Source organism: Lepisosteus platostomus, chromosome 1 (genome assembly GCF_059453375.1).
Source record: "Lepisosteus platostomus isolate fLepPlt1 chromosome 1, fLepPlt1.hap1, whole genome shotgun sequence".
NCBI classification, from domain to species: domain Eukaryota; kingdom Metazoa; phylum Chordata; class Actinopteri; order Semionotiformes; family Lepisosteidae; genus Lepisosteus; species Lepisosteus platostomus.
In genome coordinates this window covers 67,281,613-67,301,157 of record NC_142611.1, presented here as the reverse complement: position 1 = coordinate 67,301,157, position 19,545 = coordinate 67,281,613, and the positions used below count along the sequence as shown (strand labels likewise).

The following is a 19,545-nucleotide window of genomic DNA, read 5'->3' as shown; positions in this document are numbered from 1 at the left end:
CCTCACAATCAAATCAAAGTTGGGACAGGCAATGAAAAAGTGAAATCAGATGGTCTAATTTACTGATCTAAAGTAAGTAAAGCTCACTCCTAGTCCCAGAGGGTCACACACTATGCAGGTTTAGCTGGTAATGTAAAGCAGAGGTTTCTAATCCTCATCCTGGGGACCAAGAAAATTGCTGGTTTACTCTGCAGCTGAACTTTTTGTCTAAATTGAACCAACAAGTTGCTTGGTAAGAACCTTTGCAAATGTATATAGTATGCAGCCTCCTACAGTACATGCTGAGAAACTGAAAACAATTAAAGAGTTCAAGATCTGTTATGAGGTCTGTTAAGGGTTCAACAGAGAGCTCAGGTGTGTGGGGCCTCAAGACTGGGAACAGGATTGGACAGGATTGCAAACCCATGGATTAAATCCCTTAATGGTTAAAGTCTAATTTAGATTTGATATCAATCAGTAATTTATTAAATATGCCAATCAGCACCAGTGATCTGAACCACTGCGAAAAAAGAAGGAGCAAAAGTCCGCATGTCCTTCCTGAGCAGATCTGTACTGAACTCCTCAGCTCCCACAGCAGACCAAGTAAACAATGTGTCACCAACCTTTGCCAACACCCCACCGGAGTCTAGTTTTTAAAACAGTCTGTCCTTTAACTGGCATCTTAGAGCCACATTTGATGCAGGTCAGGACCTCCTGTTGATCAAGCAGACCCCTCCCCCCCACAGACACAAGTACACCACCTCCCCAGATTGTGCTCAAGGGGAAACCGCAGGGAGAGAGGCAATTACTCTAATTATGCAGAAAATAATTGAAGGGCCCTTCCACGCCTCTCTAGACCTCTGCAGCAGGAGGGGGGAGTCCTAGAAGCTTCTCTTAGCAAAGTACAACAGCTGTCAAGAAGGTGGTGGTGGGGGGTCTCCTTTCTTGAGTTACAGGCTATAAGAAGCGAAACTCTTCACAGTGATCAATGTAAAATTCTGCCCTAGAGGCTTTATGAGCTAGAGGTACTTATATACTGTATAAACCAACTGCAGTGCTAGGGATTTGATGATTACTACCTTATTGTGAGGAAATTGTCAAATTAGTCATGAAGTTCATACATTGACTCATTCTGGCGTATTTAGCACAGCAGTGCCAATTTGTTTACATCTTGCTTGCAAAACATTTGTATCTGTACATATTACATACTTAATGCTATTGTTCACTGTTCTGTTGTTGCGTAGTTCTATTTAATAACACTGTTCAATTTACGGTATTAGAACTTTGTGGGAAGTTATGCAATGTCCCAGGAAAGAGAAAAAAGTGTTTTCTAACATATGGGCAGGACTCCTGCATACACAGAGCAGAGTTTGAGTGAGTGCAATACCAGGGGAGTCGCTACAGATCCTGCACTAGCAAAACAAGCAAGACTCCAGTGCCTTCTAGGGGAAAAAGAGAGCAATCGCATGTGGTCAGGAGCTCTTTGTAGTTTGTTATTTGTGGGTTACCAAGTCAGTTGATACACATTCTTCAAAAAAGTTATAGGTTTTCAATTGATTCACTTCGAGCGATCTCAGTCTGCCAGTTGCTCACCGATCACACCCAAGAACTGTACACACCCACTTAATGGTATATAAATTTTGCTGTTCAGCTTCACCAGTAGAATCTGTGAAAGTGCTCCCAGCTTACAAACCCCGAGATGAAACAGTTTACTCTGCAGCTGGTAACTGCTTACTGATCCATTAAGGCTTTTGTAGACCGAGCCCTGTAACTCTGCACTGTGTCTTGTGGCTCTCCTCTCCCAGCTAGTGTGTAAACACATTGCACCAATATGTGAGAAACTAGTGGTGGTCGTAGCCAGGGGATCAATCTTTTTTTGCTGAAGGACAATCATCTCAAATATGCCCAGTTGACACACACCAGGACTGTAACATCTCTGATCTCCTCTTCCTCATGCCCCACCATGTTCAGTCTCATTCATCCTTGCAGTTTCTTTCACTGCATTTACCCTTTTCACTTATAGCAGACTGTAATTCAAGACCCAGAATTCTATTTGATTTGAATTTCTGCTGTTGCATTTATTATTGTAGTTTTCCCCCTATGTATAGCATAAAAAAATCATTTGTTCAGTTTTGGATGTTTAGTGTCACTGCATTATTTACTTTTGCACATTGTCTTACAATTCATTGACCATACAAACACAAAACCATAAAATAAGAACTGCTATTTAAGGTTATGATTCATTGTTAAATCTGCTAAATACAGCACCTGAAATGAAATAATATAGTTTCTCCTAAATTTCGTTCACTAATCTCTGATTAAACGCGTGTTCAAGATACCATAATGTACATAGCAGAACGTCCCATTTATTCGTCACATTTTGTATTGCATCCTAAACCAATTATTATTTTTTATTTAATTTTTAACCCCGTGACTGCTTGGCTGCACTTTCTGTAGTAAATCCATCTCTACAAACAAACCCACTGTAAAGCAAATCTTTATTTTTGAAAGTGCTTTCACATAGTGAATAAATTAAGGCCTCAAATAATGATTTTGCAACACACAATAAACCAACGGAAAAATATGTAAACCTCAACATTTTATGTAGATTTTTACAAAATATAACAATAGAAACATGTAGCTATAGGCCTACTAGACACAAAAAGTCCCAGTTAATATTTTTTAACAATTAGACACGCGCAAAAATAGTAAAAAGTTTTTTTTCAACCGACTCAGCATGCTGCGGTTCATCCTAAGGCTCAAACTCTCATACAAGAGAAATATTTTTAGATGGTGTTATCAAACATTAAAATACATACCTGTACTCTTTCGGTCAGGTGTATCCCTCCATTTTGATTCCGACTGCTACCATTACCTACCGGTAGACAATTCGGGACTGGTTTCCACCATTTTCTAGAACATTCCTTATCTTCCCGAATAATTAATTTTAAGGTTCAAACACAATTTATCTTTTTTTTCCGTGCTCATTAGTGAATCCAGTAGTTCAGGAAAACAAATGTATTTGATAAACACAACATAACAGCAATTAAGAAGCAAGTTTGTAAAACAAAATAAGTAAACGGTAAAATATATTTTCCCCCTTTTCTACTATGATTTAATAGTAGCAATGTCGGTGCTGGTTAAATGACGAGATGTACTTACACCCCTTGTAATTTGTGTGCAACAGCTAAAAACGGATTCGTTCAAGTTAGGATATTTAATATTTACTGTCACTAATTTCAAAAAGGAATAGTTTTGCGTTATGAGTATCTCTAGAATATGTTCGAAATCAAAAAGTTTTGAAATCATTATGAACCTAAAAATAATTTAACATCTTCGTGCCAGCAGCCATATCACCCTGCAACTCACACCTGGCTGCCCACCAAACCTACGTACAGTAGGTGTCAGCCTAGTCAGAACCTGGATGGGAGACCTCCTGGGAAAAAGTAAGGTTTCTGCTGGAATGAGTGATGGTGAGGCCAACAGGGGGCGCTCACCCTGCGATCTGTGTGGGTCCTAATGCCCCAGCGATCAGTGGGGAGGAGAACAGAGTGATGAAGCCAGTTCAGAGATGGGGATTATTAGGAGGCCATGACTGGTAAAGGCCAATGGGAAATTTGGCCAGGGTGCCAAAATAACACCTCTACTCTGTTTGAGGAAATGCCCCAGGATTTTCAATGACGACAGAGAGTCAGGACCTGCATGGTAAGCACCCCCTGCTGGCCCCACTAACACCTCTTCCAACCTTAGTTTTTCCCAGGAGGTCTCACATCCAGATACTGACCAGGCTCACACCAGCTAAGCTTCATTGGGCTGCCAGTTGTGAGATGCAGGGCGATACGGCTGCTAGCATAGCATAGTAAGTAGGTGGCGCTGTATTCCCTTGACCACCAACGCCCAGTATCTCAACAGAGGACACAGTAGGAGACGCCATTCCGAGATGAGATGTTAAACTGAGGTCCTAACTACCTGTGGTCACTAAAAACCTGAAGAGTAGGGATATTAACCCCTGGCCTCCCTGTAGCTCTCCCTTAATTTGAAAGGTGAAAAAATGTCTCGATCCTATCCCTGATCTGATATGTGGTGGGGCTGCTTCACATTGCAGGTGCATAAAGTGGATCACTGGGTGCCTTTGGGATGAAAAGCTCTATACAGATGCAAAAAATAATAATAATTCTACTGTAAGTTCCTATATATAGCTCCTGGAAGTCAAACTGGGAAGTTACTATGCATTGTATTGGGAAAGACGGTCTTTCCTAAAGAGTTAAGGTGCATTCTTTTTCTATTATCCTTGACCTACAATAAAAAAGCCAGACCAACTTCACAGCGAACACAAACTACTTTATAGCCAGCCCGGCACTGCACACGTCATGTGACCTGCTCTTACAAAACAAGACTGTTTAATGTCAGTTCACAGCCTTGAATTTCTGTTTTATTGACAAGAGGGGGTTGGGAGTGAAAATACCAGAATTTGTCTATTAATTTTAGTCGGGTCCAGATAAACATGGGCCTATTTTCTAGAATCAAAATGTCAGGAGATAAAAAAAAAAAACATCTTTAAAACATGAGCAAAGCAATGGGGAAAAATAGTCCAACTAAAATGATAAAAGAATATTTTATTACTTTAATTTCCTCTTTTAATACACCAGTACATACACAAGTTTTACACAAGTACTTTTATTTTTATTCATATATAGCATTTCATTTATTTTACAATTTGACAAAATAAAATACTGCAACTGCACTAAAGGAAGTCAATGGTAATGATAAACCAATCAGGTGCAGCTTAAACAGAAGACTTCGCCAGCACTATCACCTCCAAGGAGTTGTGTTAAGATGATATCCTCTACGTATTCCAAGAAGCATGCAACTCAAGAAGACAATCCAATGCAATAACTGAATCCTTACTAGAGGAAAAGAAGCTACCTCAGGCCAAAGAGTCTTCATAGTTAGCAGCTACTGATCATGTCTCTGACCTTCTTTTCCCCGTGGAAATGATGTGGGCAATGCGAAATGCAGTCACTGGAACATTTGTATTTTTGGTCACAGTACCTAGAGATGCAGGGGGCAGTGTGGAGTACTAGACTAGAGCACCAGACGACGCCAGAACTGGACTAAGGAGCTGTTCTTTGTCCCGATTGCTTCCCTCAATACATGCTTCTTGTTCACTATGTCTTCCGGGGTGGGGGTTAACCTGCAAATGGACTGGCATCCTATTACAGGGTATCATTCATTCTCAGTTAGCTTAATGTTAAAGAAACCGGTATCTGGAATCATTTTAACTTACAAAGGCCATAAAAGCATCCTTAACCCCCAATAACCCCCACCCCCGCTCCTCTTCTTCAAACAGTCTCTGCTTCTTACCATGTTGGTTTACTGTTGGCTCTCTCCAGATATAAAAAAACACCAGCTGGCCTTTTGCACTAGCTATGAGCACTATTTCATTCCCAGTACAGGCTTAAAAAAAATCAGAAAAAAAGTACATTGTTCAAAAGCTAAAACTTATCAAAGCAATAAGAAAAAAGACCTTTTAATTTTTTTTTAATTCCTTGTAGAATTGGGAACAAAATGCTGAGTGACTGGAACAAGCTGGTTTTGAGTTGTACAAGTAGTGTGGCTTAGTATTCTCTACTAAAAGATCATATCCCCCTCCATAAACCTCCACAGTGACTCACTGGTTATGCTGCCATCAGTGATACTAAATTAATGCTATCTGAATGCATTCCCAATTTTGCTGTAAAACTCATTGAACCCCATTAGTCCACCTCTCCATTTTAAAAACAAACAATCAAGATTAGGAGACCATTTATCTGCAGGTAATGAAAACTGCCCACAAGCTGCCTTAATTGTTGTCTATATCAATCAAAGGCTGCAAAGTGCCCCACAGAAATTTCATAACTGTGACACCACAACACACAGGATTTGCCAAAAAGGAAAGTGTTCAACAAGTGCAATCAGTTACAAACATCCATTAGAGCACAATGGATAAACATTCACATCCATCTTCCTTTCTCCTGCTTTTCACACTCAAAACAAAGTCATACTTTCCCACCCATTCCCACAGCAGGAACTATGTGACCTCCCAGCAGGATGGTGCTCTCAGTGCAGCATTGCAGCAGAACTATTTCTAAATGGATTAGGGATGACTTACTGGGAGAAATCAAGCAGACAAGAAATCTGTGCATCACTGTGTGAACAGTGTAATCAAGAGATCTTGCTTGATTCTGGAAGCCAACTCGCTGAACAAGGCTGTGTCAGAGTGCCAACCTAAATCCCAGAGTTAAGAGAACCAACGAGGAAATCAGGATGGATACAAATCCCAGAGACAGCTCTGTACTGTACACTCACTGTGTACAAATAATTCCGTCATTTTATTTGATGAGCCTCTCGACATCTAACGGGTTCATCAGCACCAATTGAAGGAAAGAAGGACAAGGGAATCAACAAAAGAAACGGATGAAAAGAACTGCTGTCTTAAGTGGTCATTACCTGGGAGGTGCAGAGATTTCTAATCTGGAGCTCTCCTGTCCAGCTCCCCTGCGGACCTGCCACCAGGAGGTCACTCCACAGGAAGAGGGCTTAACAGGCGAGAAGCACTGAGGAGTGTCAACTCTGCAGGTTCAGTAGCACGTACACCTGCGCCCCAGTTCATAACTTTAAAAGTTAACAATCAACTTAGACAACCAAAAGAACAAAGCTGCAATTAAAGTGTTCAGGACCCTCAAAACAACAGTTTCAAGAAAAACAACAGGTTGACGTCTGAAACAACAGATGGTTGCATCTATAAACTGCAGTCCTAAAGAAAGCAACTGTTAAGCTTTGAGCATATGAAAGATACGAGGGGAGACAGAGCTAATGTTAATAAGAGATGCACCGTCTTGCATACTGTAAAGTGAAACTGTATGCAGCAGATGTGCAGATATTTGGCTCCCCCTTGTGATGATCAAGTTTACTGCAGGTATTTACAACCACAGCTGCCAGGTATACAACTGGCAAACTTTCCTAGACAGCTGTGTAGCCCAATAAAACAATTCTATTTCTTTTAACCCGTCTTCACTCTTTGACAAATATCATTCAAAGTGTTGTGGTTGTGATAGCAGCTGTCCCCCTTTAAGGTCTGGAAACGAACATCCGTGATTGAAGCCAGACTGAAAGCTTCCATTTCCAAACTTGAAAGCTCCAAGTGTAACGATCTGAACAAATCAAGTGCAAAACTATCTTGTCAATTTGAACACTGCTGCATTTGCTTAGCACACTCACTCTCTATTCGGGCTAAAAATCCAGACTGTGGTCACACGCAGGGCACCAATCTCACATTTAACATTCACACTCACCACCTACTGTTCCAAAGAGACATGAAGGAGCCATTGGGGACCAGGCATTGGATGACAAATGCTCTGATGCCGTGTCTTAGTCACAGATCACAGGTTTCAAACTCCAGTCCTTGTGATCACTATACCTAATGTCTCTGAAGATTTGGAATCGGCGAGATTTTGCACTGTCGTTTACCCCGTACGCTCCACACCCCACAAGCCCTGCGATTTCGGCAGGCAACCTGGACCACAAGGCTGAGGAAGACTGTCACGCACTGGCGGGTTTGAGGAGGCTGGCCACCCTTCCTCTCTCCTTCCAAGTGTTCACTAGGTTCGCTGCTCCTATCGGACTGTTAACTACCTGGCAAAACCAATCCTGGGATCAAAGAATTCAAAACAATCTAAGACACTGGCAAAGCCAACCCAGGGGACTTCAGAACCAACAGTGAAATGCTTACGGGTTGGCTCAAGCAGAAACTGCAGGGAACTGCATTTTAAACCGAGTACAAGAGGCATTTCTTTACACTAAGGGTTGTGGGGGTATGGAACAGGCTACCCAGCCATGTTGGTGATGCCGATACCCTTTCATCCTTCAAGAAACAGCTGTATCCATTAACTACTAACTACCAAAACCGGCAAGAGATGATCCAAATGGCCTCCTCTCGTTTGTAACCTCTCTGAAGTTCTTTTTTGTTTTTAATCTTAAGGAGTTGGAACAAAACAAAGGGGGTATTTGAATTAATAGTATGTTAAAGCAGGCAGCTGAAACTGGACAGCCTTTGTCTGCTATAGATTCCTCAGGCCCAGTCCGATTAAAGTGATCAGTCCTGTCTGAACCAGTCCATTTATACCACATTAACAAGCAGCTATGCACCAGGAAACAGCTTGAAAAAAAGGGTCACACTATACAAAACCTAAAGGAAATGATCATAACTTGTAACCCATTCTTACACAGCCCACCTCCTTGACGTTAATTCGCAGGTAAGTATTTTTTAATGTGCTAAAATCTCCTCCTGCTACAACAGCGGCTTGGAGACAAGACACAAACGGAATTAATAACGGCAGAAAGTGATGTCTCATCAGCAAGATTAAAAAAAAAATCTGGTGTTGACAGAGTAAACTGCGTACAAACGTATACTGAAAGTTTTAAAAGCTGCATCGATTCTGGCGTAGTGGTAAGAGAGAGTAAGCTTTCTGAACATGAAGCAGAACAATAAGGACGTACGCTTCACAACAGCCATCTTTTTTTTTTTTTTTTACATGTTACTGTAAAAAAGGAAGAAAAATCTATTTAAAAAAAAAAACGACGACAAAGAAAGAAGTCACCCGGCTGCATCAGCAGGTCAGTCCATGGTGTCGCCCCGGCAGTGCGGGGCGAGGCCACAAAGAGAGGGGTGGGAGACGCCCCCGACACCCTCGCTTCGCCAGCCCCCCCGTCGCCCCGCTCTTCCTCTCCCCGCAGGCCCCCCCCCCCGGCGCCTTCAGAAGTCGCTCAGGATGCTGATGTCGGCGAACTCCTTGCGGTACCGGTGAGAGTACAGCCCCAGCAGGAAGGCCCACTTGAAGGTCAGGAAGCTCCACACGCACGACAGGTAGTAGCTTCTGGGATCAGTTAGGGCTGAAAACAACAACAAAAAAGAGGAGCTTCAGTCCAGTACTTTATATACATCTATTTTTACATCAATAGGGTGGCGGTAGAGATGGTTCCTGGGTCCCTTCATTACGAAGGATTTAATAAAGAAGGTGCCACAGCGCCTTTACCTCCTCAGACAGTTGAGAAATGTTTATCTTCAAATATTCTTACTACGTACTACAGGTGCGCTCTTGAGAGTGTGCTCACGTGTGGGATTACAGTGTGGTTTGGCAGCAGCTCAGTGTCTGACTGAAAGGCGTTACGGAGAATGATCAGGTCGACCTCCATTATTGGAGCACAGCTCCTCTCTATTGTGGACATTTTTAAATGAGTTGGGAAGGCTTGGAGTACTGTTAAGGATAAAAACAATCCTAGTTTCTCACTTTTCTCTCCCCTGCCCTGTGTTAAGCATTATAGGAGCATAAAGGGACAAGCTTCCAGATTCAGAGACAGCTTCTTCTTGCAAGATGGCAGATTATTGAATTCTACCTCTGACTCACACCAATGTTTTTTTTTTTGCACACTGCTTGTGCCTGACTTTTGTTTAAGATGAGTGTTATTTAACACTGTTGTTGCTGCGGCAGTTCTGTGTTTAAGCTTGGCGTTTCCCTAATGTCTTTGTATTGGTGCATACAGTATGCGAAAACAGGCATTTCATTGCATTTGTGCATATGACAAATAAACTGAACTCTCATTGGCCCTTGAGAGAGATGAGTAGACACGCCCACCTGAATAGCCAATAATCATTCAACTTGCTGAAAGCGGACACTGACTGGAGGGGTGTCACATCTCTCACTCATGCCAAGAGAACCCTGACTCGGGTTCAAGTGAGCATCGTCTGGTCCACAGGGCAGAACCTGCACAACAGCTGTGTGCCTTTGCTGGCTTAAAAAATCAGGAACCAAAAGTCCCATATATTTTAAAGCATTCATTCTCAGGGAAAAAAAACTTGGTATGTTCTAAAAGATCCAACACACTGCAAAAGTAGCTTTATCTAAAATAATGCCAATTTACCTTAAACAAAATCAAGGCAGATTATCTGGGAAAGCTTAAATGTCCTGCAAATACTTCTCCGGGACCTTTCAGCTGTCTTTTTGTAACTGGGAACAGTTTTAGATGTTAGAAAGGGAAACAAACTCATCAGGGAAACAATCATGGTGTCAGATCATCAGTTGAGAAGGACGGAGGGCTCACACTGGTGCCGGGTGATGGCGAGGGAGAGGAAGGCAATGAAGGCCACCACGGCCAGCAAGGCGAAGAGCCCACCGATGAAAAGGAAGAACTTGAGGCCCTTCAACCAGGTGCGCCAGTAGTCCTGCACATACATGACGTGAGTGATCAAGGCCCACAACGCCAGCACTCCTGCAGACATGTAAAAACAAACAGTAACGTCCATGACCACGTCTCGCACAAACTATACAGCAGGATCTCGACGTCTGCAAATTTAACATTCACGAACTTGCTTATGTGATTCGTCCTGGCCAACGGGCTCTTGGGTGGTAGAAAAGCTGAGCAGGATGAATCAGAGCCGAAGGTTGTTAAGCGCAACTTTCAAATTTGGTCGCGCGACATCCCAGGATCATGAGACGAATCTAGCTAGTGAGCGAGCCTCATCCTGCCCACATCAGAATCTCAGCGTGTTCGTTTCTGGATTGTAACGAACACTCCCGGTTCTGTGTCGGCAGAGGACTGACAAACTAGAGACAACTTTACACACTCTCTGACAGATTTATTGCCCTTTTCACTACAGTGGGGCGTGATAATCACAGAGCAGGGAAGACAGAGAAAGTGCAGGCACCCACTGGACGTAGAGGAGCAATTCATGTTGTCTATTTTAGCTGAATACTATAGGTTTGTTATTACTGTTGTTTGTTTTAGTTCAATGTTATTTAAATGAACCAGTGCATTATTATTTGAATTATCATATAAGGGAGGGTTACTTTTATCTTTTAACATTCACTCTATATACTGTAGTATATTATGCCAAAGTATGGGGTACATGTGATTATATGAGAATTTGGCTATTTGTGATTGTTCTCTGCACCGAACCCTTGCGAATGTTGAGACTCTACTGCATATATAGAACTTGTAGGATCAATAACTTAATAGGAAAGAGGAAAAGTTTTTTTACCCACCAGTGGCAGCTCGCAGAAGCTTTTAGAAGTCGCCAACTCATACCAGAGCAGATAGGGTTCAGAAAGGAGGGCAAACAAAATTACTGGCACATTAGACAATACACTATGACAGTTTCCATTTTCAGTCATGCTGGAATCTAGTCCTGATTTAGCACTTTAAAAGGGAAAATAAAGCATTTACACAGTAAGCAAAACATACACTCTAAACACATGTGACTTTCTTTTTCTAGATACTTGACTTCCCCTTATCTCAACATGTGGCTGCCTCACTGACATGATGTGCAACCTAAAACTGCAACATCAGCCTGGGGGGAGCTGCCCCCTGCTGGACAGTGGATCCACAGACATATGACTTCAGGAGGCAGAAAAGGGGTTATTATGCAGATCCTAGTTAACTGGGATAACTAGTGAATTGGCCCCCCGTTTTAAGATAAACAAATGTTAGTTGCAAGAACTATACCCTACCACCGTTTAGAACTGTTTGCAATACAAAATGTAAATGGAATTTGAGGGGTCAGAAAGGTCCACAGTTGGACTGCATATTTAGGCACTCAAGCAGAACTGGATTCAACTCCCTAGTAGTAAAAAACAACAACACATTTGTCACTGTAGAGGTGCTAAGTGCTGGGAGTCTTTTCACACACAGCATTGGAGCTTGCACACTAGATAAGTTTCACAGATCTGACTCACGCCTTACCATGCAGCCTTAGCAATAGCACAATCAGAACGCCCTCTGAAAAGCTTTGCACGAGAGAGTGAGGCAAGTAGTGATTTATTCCGCTCAATCGCATCTACAAGTCTTGGAAGAGGTTCATTCAAGAAGGGGTCTTTGGGATATCAGCTTGGGCGCATGAAAATGAAAAATTATCAAGCTTTTTTTTTATTCATAATCCATCATTTATCAAACAAGGCACTTGATATATAAAAAAGATAATAATCAAAGGAATGGGCCTCCATGCTGTAATTTGCTTAACTCTGCTGAAGCATACAGAGGCAGTAATAACTTACTGCCTCTTCATCCCTTCACAGTAGGAGTTCCTTCAGCGTGACTCAGCAGATACAGCACAGTCTTGTGACAGCAGGTTAATGGTCAGCAGGGATTTGCATGAAGTGGCAGATTTCACTGGGAAACCCACTCTCACTCCTGAACCCTCTTCCTCTTTTCCCTTCTCCAATTACTTCTCAGGCTTGTTTCTGTAAAGCAACCCAGAAACTCGTGCAGCAAACGGCCACTTTTTCTGTCAAGCGCAACAGAAAAAAAAATGTTTGCAAAGAGGACAAAATTAAACCCTTAGTCACGGCTTTAAAGCCGAAATCTGTCATGTGAGGGGGAATTAAATTAAGATCGCGCAGCTCTGGTTCCGTTTCTACGGCTCCTATTCGAGGGGGACGGGCACAGAAGGTTTCGAAACAACAAGAACAACTGCTGTTCACACTGCGAGGAGAGAAAGTCACGCTAGAGCGCGCCGATCCTCTGATCAGGCTTCGGCTCTTGCAGGGAGATCCCAACACACGCTAAAACTCCCACTTTCTGACCCCACAATATACCAAGCTAAAGGAAACCACCACTCCATGACAAAACAGTTCCCTGGGTTTGAATGTTCAAGGTGGGGGAGTACCGTCACACTGAGACGGGGCCAAGCTGGACAGTGCAGGCCTTCGCTTGGCAGAGCGAACGTGGCGCTGTGCCCGGGGGGAGGGGGACTGGCACTGCCTCTCGGTCTTCCCACAGCCGACGGGCAGCTCCGCTCTAATCAAAAGGCCAGACGCACAAACGGCGCGACTGCAAAGAGATAACCTTCATCAAACAAGCGTTTGGCAATATCATCCGGACCTACCGAACACCAGCGAATACCTTGAACGGAGGCCGATCCGCCAAAAGGAGCAGAAGGTTATTCCGATAACCGCGCCGGCTCTCACTGCCGCAGAGACTGGCCCAGCAGGGGGGAAAGGGAGAGCTTCACCAGATTAAAACGAGATAATTGATCCAGCGCACAATGGAGCGGACAGAAACATAGCAGCAGCCTTGCAGTGACCTCTGTGTCCAGCGCAGGGTCGCAGCGAGGCAGAGCGCAACCCCGCAGACAATACGAGCGAGTCAAATACACCCTGGGCAGCACGCTGGCGCTGAGACGGGCTGAGATCGAGAGCACCAACCGCTGCAGAATAACAAGAGGTGCAACTATGCTGTTTTGGGGGCAGCCCTCTGTACTGCAGAAGGATCCAGACTGACCCATAAGAAACCGGACAGTGAAGATAACGCAGAGGCTCTTGTACAATACAACTACGACACACGGCTGGCATGGCTCCGTCACATCGACGGGCTGCGGCAGAACGCTACAAAATGTGTTCACAACTTTCTTAGCAATACAATACTGTAGATATGCTCATACAACTAACCAAACTAAGGTTTCATAGAATCCTTAGTCTGCGATTTGTATGTAAATGGCCAGACTCAAACCTGTTACAATGCTCTGCTGTCATCCTGTGGATCTCTTCTTACGTAGGACAGAGGGGCTTTCAGATAAGTGAATATGATGAAACGTTATGCCTATAAGTGCTGTGCATCAGTCAGATACTCCTGCAATTTGCGAGTTCAGATTGCTTCTTTCAGATCAGACCTCACAAGGAAATCGCCTTACCAGCCTTGACCATGCTCAGCCCAGTGGGCACAGCATTCACAACACTATGGAATTATAATTAAGGCTTTATACATCTTTCAAGGACCATTTTTCAACAGCTGTAACAAAGCACTAAAAATTGGCCTTAATTAGCTTGTCAATTTCCCCCAACTACCCCAAAACCCCTTTTGAAAACAGCAACAGACATTTTGCTCCTTGTTTCACTTGCCAATTTCTTGCCTAGATGAGAAATTGGTCTAACCTGGCCCTCGGTTTCTCAAGCTGGAGTGGATCTGTCCACAGGGTACACTCACAGTGCACAGGTTGGAAATACCAATTAACCTAGACAACGCCTGAACGTGGGGAAGAAACCAGAACAGTCTTAGGAAACCCAGGAGAACATGCAAACCCCACCAGGGAGGAAGGTATCCCATGCCAGAAATAAACCCAGTATAGGCCACTCCTATTTATATGGTGGCATATAGCCTTTGAGCAGTCCAATTCAGTAAACACAGCCCATCAACCAATTCATAACTCGCATTGCAGAAAGTTTTGCAATCTCCCCTTCAAAGGGAGAGTGTAGCTCAGGGGTGGCCAGTCCAGTCCGGTCCCGGAGGGCAGCAGCTGTCTGCCCAGTTTCCAGGTCTCCTCCAAGCAGCAACACACAAAGAGCTGGGAGCAGCTGATAAACTGGATCCACTAAACCAGTAAAGAGCTGATTTAGGTTGTTAATTGATGAGTTGGAATGAAAACCTGAACTGGCCTCACAGGACCAGGATTGACAACTACTGTCTGTCTTTTTTCCCAGTACTGTTCTGTGCAGTAATCTTTTCATGTTTCAATCAGAAAGAAGGGAAGCCTATTTAAAAAACCCAGCTCCCTCGTGCCACAAAATGAATGACACACTTTTAATCTAATTAAAGAGACCAAGTCCGTGTCAAACCTCTCCTGCAGTATATGCAACAGGAAAATAAAAGGACCTAGTTTACAAGGGAAAAGTCCGAGAAAGCCCGGTCCCTAACATCACAGTAATTAAGGCTCTTTCTCATGTCCGGACTCCTGACTCGTCTCAAGTGACCGATAAGATCAAACCAGTCTCCCTACCATGCTAACCTAGTTTTCCACGGGGCTCTTCACTGAGAAACGTCCTTTATTCAAACTGCAAGCTGTTTTGAAAAGCGTAGAGCTTTTTTATTTTGCTCCACATTCGACCTTTACTATCAGACAGGAACTTTTTAATTCTTTTTCTCCACTCGCACGGTCGCTGAAAGAATCACATGGGAGATGTCCAACTTCACCATGGCCACTATTTCCAGATTTCGCAGGCTCACTGGACGATTACAGAACCGAATCACCATACAGGTGTCGATTTGGAAGCAGGTATTTTCCAGTTTATTGATAGAGCGGATATCCGTTTTAAGTAGCCCCAAAATACGTTTCCCCATATCAAAGTCTTCGAGGTACTGCGGAGGAGACGTAATAGCCCCCGCGCTTACGTCGTCTTAGAGACGCAACTTTAAAAAAATCCCGCACTTGTGTACGTCGTTTTCCACTTCGTGACGTCAGTTTAGGAAAAAAAACGCGTGTATCTGGCGTTTTGCTTGGCCGGTAATGAAAATAAGCGATGACGATTTCGATCAGTTTTTAAACCGCGATAATACAAATAATCACGACCAACTCATCCATGTGTCCAGGTAAGATAATCAAAACGAGTGTTTAGTTAAGGTCAATTCAGTTACAGTACAATGTCATTTCAAACGCTGTTGTGTATTGTTGTGTTCTGGTAAATGAAGATGAAAGTGACTCACATTTTTGAGTAAAATGGTTTTAAAATGTTACACGTACTCTAACATTACTATACTGTATTCGGGTAGTTGAAACGCAGTCCCTAACTCAAGTCTATTCCATTATATATATATAAATAAACCTTGAGGGAAAAGCCTCCATGCTTTAAGCTACAAGGACATTTTTTGCACTCTTAAGGTCTCCATATTTACATTCTTCCTATGGGGGAAAATCCCCCCCATATGCAATAATTCTTTGTGGGACTTTGTGGTCCCTAACCCTGATTTGTATTGGGAACCCCCTGTATTGCAGGCTGCAATGTTTGGATCATAACATCAGGGAAGTTTGTTCACCAGCCAGGTGAGGCCACTAGGCCCTCTTTAAAGGCTAGATTAAATTCCCAAATGCAGGCCTCATCCTCCTGGCAGCACAACCTGTTCACAACACCTACAACTCTTGATGTAATGTTCCCCCATCCTCTGTCCTACGTAGTATCCAATTTGGACCCCATGTTCTTGGTTTGGCAGTCTGAAGCAGCCCCTTGGATTAAACCCACGTGCTGTATACCCTTTAGGATTTTATACAGATCGCTATCTCTGGTCTGCCTTTGCTCTAGAAGACGGCAGATGTTTAGCTCCTTTGGTTGGAGTGTATGACTGAATCCACTGTGACCAGGAACATGCCTTCTCGTTCTTGCGATCAAGCACAATTGTTATTCTGTATTCCGCGCATTCCTTTTGCCTTTTTTTAATCGCTTCCCCATACCGTCTTGATGAGGCCACACAGGAACCCTGCTTTGACAACCATCGAGGTTTTGACTCCAGCTTTGCGTCTTCCTGTGGCCGCCTCGGGTCTGACATCAGAAATCGCACCTTGCCGAGAAGGAAACGCAGACAGCCGCAAGAACAGGGCAATAATGGGAGTCCAAGGACACTCATTTCGCCCTGTGCAGCACAAAACTAAAAGATCACCAGTACCTGGGGATCAAAGTGCAGTTACCCTGGTAACGGTGCAATTAGAAAAAAAAAACACACCAGCAGGAACCAGGCATAGAGGCAGATGCATTCACGTCCGAGTCCAAAAAAAAACCCGGGCCGCAGTGTGCAACAGGGCCTGCAGTCTTGGGAGGAAGATGGTGAAAATGTAGGTCACAGCACCTCTCAAAACAAACGGCGAGACAGTCGCTCTGAACACAGTCTGACATGCCTGCACAATATACCCCAGGCAGTGCTATCAAAGAAAAACAAATCCTCATTGCTGTGGTGGCTGATTTCAGTGAAGTTAACAAAAAAGGCCAGAAGACATCACTTATCTCCAGCAGTAAACAGATATTCACCTCTTTATCTTTTTTGTGGAATACATCATATCTAACAAAGATCTGTCCATCTGAACTAACTTAAGGTCATAAAATAAATTAGTCTTAGTTCTCCCTATAGCTTGCAGTTTTAACCTTTTGGTGAAAGCCACGTTATTTAAGTAATATTTTAGACTCCGGTGAAATGCTTAATTCAAGGTTTCAGTTGCTGTTATTATGAATGTGATTGAACTAATAACTTTGAACCGTTAAACAAGCATGCCGTTTTTACTTAAAATACTGTAGAAAAGTATCACACAATTTATAGCACGTCTTCCAATAGGCTGTTGCGCTTAAATATTGTGTTTATCCGTATTTAACCCTCACCGATCAGCACATAGAAAATATTAAAATACTGACCCGATCAGAAAATTAGAAAGTTTCATGGGTGCAAGGGGTGTAGTTTTTAAAAATGTCACGCAAGATCCACTTCGCGTGATACCGAAGTTCTCCGAGACACTCGACGAATCGGCGCGGACAAGACCGTCGAGGAACACGAGTGTCTGCGTGGCTCGGTTCCTGCTTTCTCCTAAATCCGCGATTCTCGTTTACCGAGACGAAAAACACCATCCTGCCGTCTGAAAACAATATGAGAGTTCCACAGTACCCAGTGCCGATCCTCGACAAAATAATATAAAATTAAACTTAAAACGTGTTTTAAAATAGTACTAGTTTGAAAGCCGGGTTTTCACGCCGGAGTCCAGTATTTTGCCCACAGAGCGCAGGACTGGCACAGGTAGCCAAGAGGCACCGGCTATGACATGCCAGCTACAGCCTACGCCTAGGGCAGACAGGGAATTTCGCCTTGTTGAAGTTCAATCCAGCGGTACTCGGGGTACAACGATATGCCTCTAATCTGATGCACGAACCCGTTTCGTTTATTGATTACAGGAAAGGGAGAGGCGACCGTACCTGACAGACCCCCCATCGCTGCGGTCCACGGCTGTTTGAAGGCGATATTCCACGCGAAGAAGGCGGAAAACCCCATTAATACGCCAAAGGTGGCGTAGCCTATGCTGATATAAGTCTTATTGATCCCCATTAAGAAAAAGCGTAGCCAAATAATTATAAAACACCACGGAATATAAAAAATATATATTTAAAAAGACTGCTGTTGTGCAAGATCAAGCAATACTCAGTCACAGACACGTAACGCTGCGTCCTGACAAATAAAGCACCTGTATGAAAAATAAGTGCAATTATCTAATCAGCAGTTTAGTGCTATGAAGTGCCCTACGATCCCATTATATCATCTGTTTACACCCTCTTCAGCAGGGAAGTACCGACTGACAGCCAGAAGGAAAGAAATACCCGAGTCTGTAACGGTGAGTCTAAGGGAGCAAAAGCTGTCTGTTTAGCGACGCCTGTGGTCAGGAAGACGAACTGCAGAGTTCTCTGTTCTCTCTCATGAGCACGGTACTGCTTAATAATAATAATAATAATAATAATAATAATAATAATAATAATAATAATAATAATAATAATAATAATAATAATAATAAGTAGTAGTAGTAGTAGTAGTTCAGGTGGGTAGCTGCGTCAGCATGCGTAGTCTGCAAAGGAACAAGTAATAGAAGAGAGAAAACAACGTTTCGGCTGTGAAGCCTTCTTCAGGTGTGTTTTCTCTCTTCTCTGTTCAGCATGGAATAAACCTATTACTTGCTCCTTTGCATAATAATAATAATAATAATAATAATAATAATAATAATAATAATAATTAAAAACAGTTAAATACAAATTTAAAATTAAAAATAAAGACACGGATAGCAACATAATAAAAGCCGTTCTGAAGAAGAAAATAGTTTTCGCAATCATACTGTTTTTTTAAATTATACTGTTTCGGGGCACGACAGTTAAACTACATTGCACAACCTGCTGCTATGAAGTTTGGCAATGCAATTGTTTCTGTGAAAGTTTTGCGATCGTGCTTCAAAATCCCTTATTAAATTCAAGTAATTGTGGTAGCCAATACGTTATAGAGGGTTTTGTAAAATAGTCTGGTACAGACAAGCAGAGATAACGTTCCCTTTGTCTAGACTATTCGTTTCCAGTACGGCTGCCAAATAAACCGAGCCAAGCGCTCCCTCTGCTGGCTGTATACAGGCAGCGTTAACAGAGCTGCGGGGAACAGTCGATGTGAATCAGTTTCCGTGCGTGGTTATTGCTACAATATTTAATAAAGTCGGTCTTCTCGGAAGTCGGGTTCGGTATCTTAAAATATGAATTCCGAAACACGAAGTGATGTAAGATTCCAGAAATCGAGAAAGAAATTGTTGTGCTCCTAACTCTTAATTTAGTCTTATTTTTGGGATAATATACTGTATGTTCAAGTGGATAAAGCTGTTTTGTGAAGTGCCCTGCGTGTGGTTCAGACCAGCAGATCAGATGTCGCGCTACTCTGCGCTTCTCGTAATTTGTCTAAACCACATCCTTCATACAACAGAAACTGTCTGAACTCTCCAGGTGTAACTTATTGCAGCTATTTATTTTGGCTTTTGCTAACGGTTCCCACGGTGTTGTCCGAAAATCAGAAAAATCTCTGCGCAAGTTAAAATGTGGTGTTGTCCTCTTTCCTCTTTGATTTCCTTCACCCGATTTTGATCTCATTAACGGAGATGGAGGTTTTAAACATTGTTCAGTGATTTAAATTGCACCTATTTGCTTACTAACTCTGCAACCATACTCTCATTTTGTTTCTTAAATTCATTGTATTGCTCTCCAGAGC

The 19,545-nt window shown here is 42.9% G+C and overlaps 1 protein-coding gene across 1 annotated transcript; it reads right to left on the bottom strand.

Moving 5' to 3' along the window:
- Positions 1–4,575: 4,575 nt before the first annotated feature.
- On the bottom strand, positions 4,576–18,094 carry slc48a1a (solute carrier family 48 member 1a). The gene is made up of 3 exons (XM_088633773.1): positions 17,733–18,094; positions 10,120–10,287; positions 4,576–8,910 (listed from the first exon to the last, which is right to left on the bottom strand). The coding sequence occupies exons 1-3, from the start codon at positions 17,860–17,862 to the stop codon at positions 8,774–8,776; spliced, it is 435 nt and encodes a 144-aa protein (XP_088489899.1). The 5' UTR covers positions 17,863–18,094; the 3' UTR covers positions 4,576–8,773.
- Positions 18,095–19,545: the final 1,451 nt, after the last annotated feature.

Bases quoted from the DNA above. Each gene is read 5' to 3' on its own strand.
- slc48a1a (XM_088633773.1), bottom strand. From the start codon at position 17,862: ATGGGGATCAATAAGACTTATATCAGCATAGGCTACGCCACCTTTGGC. The intron at 10,288-17,732 runs GTACGGTCGCCT...ACATGTCTGCAG, and splicing joins AGCGATGGGGGGTCTGTCAG to GAGTGCTGGCGTTGTGGGCC. The intron at 8,911-10,119 runs GTGAGCCCTCCG...TGTTGTTTTCAG, and splicing joins CGCCATCACCCGGCACCAGT to CCCTAACTGATCCCAGAAGC.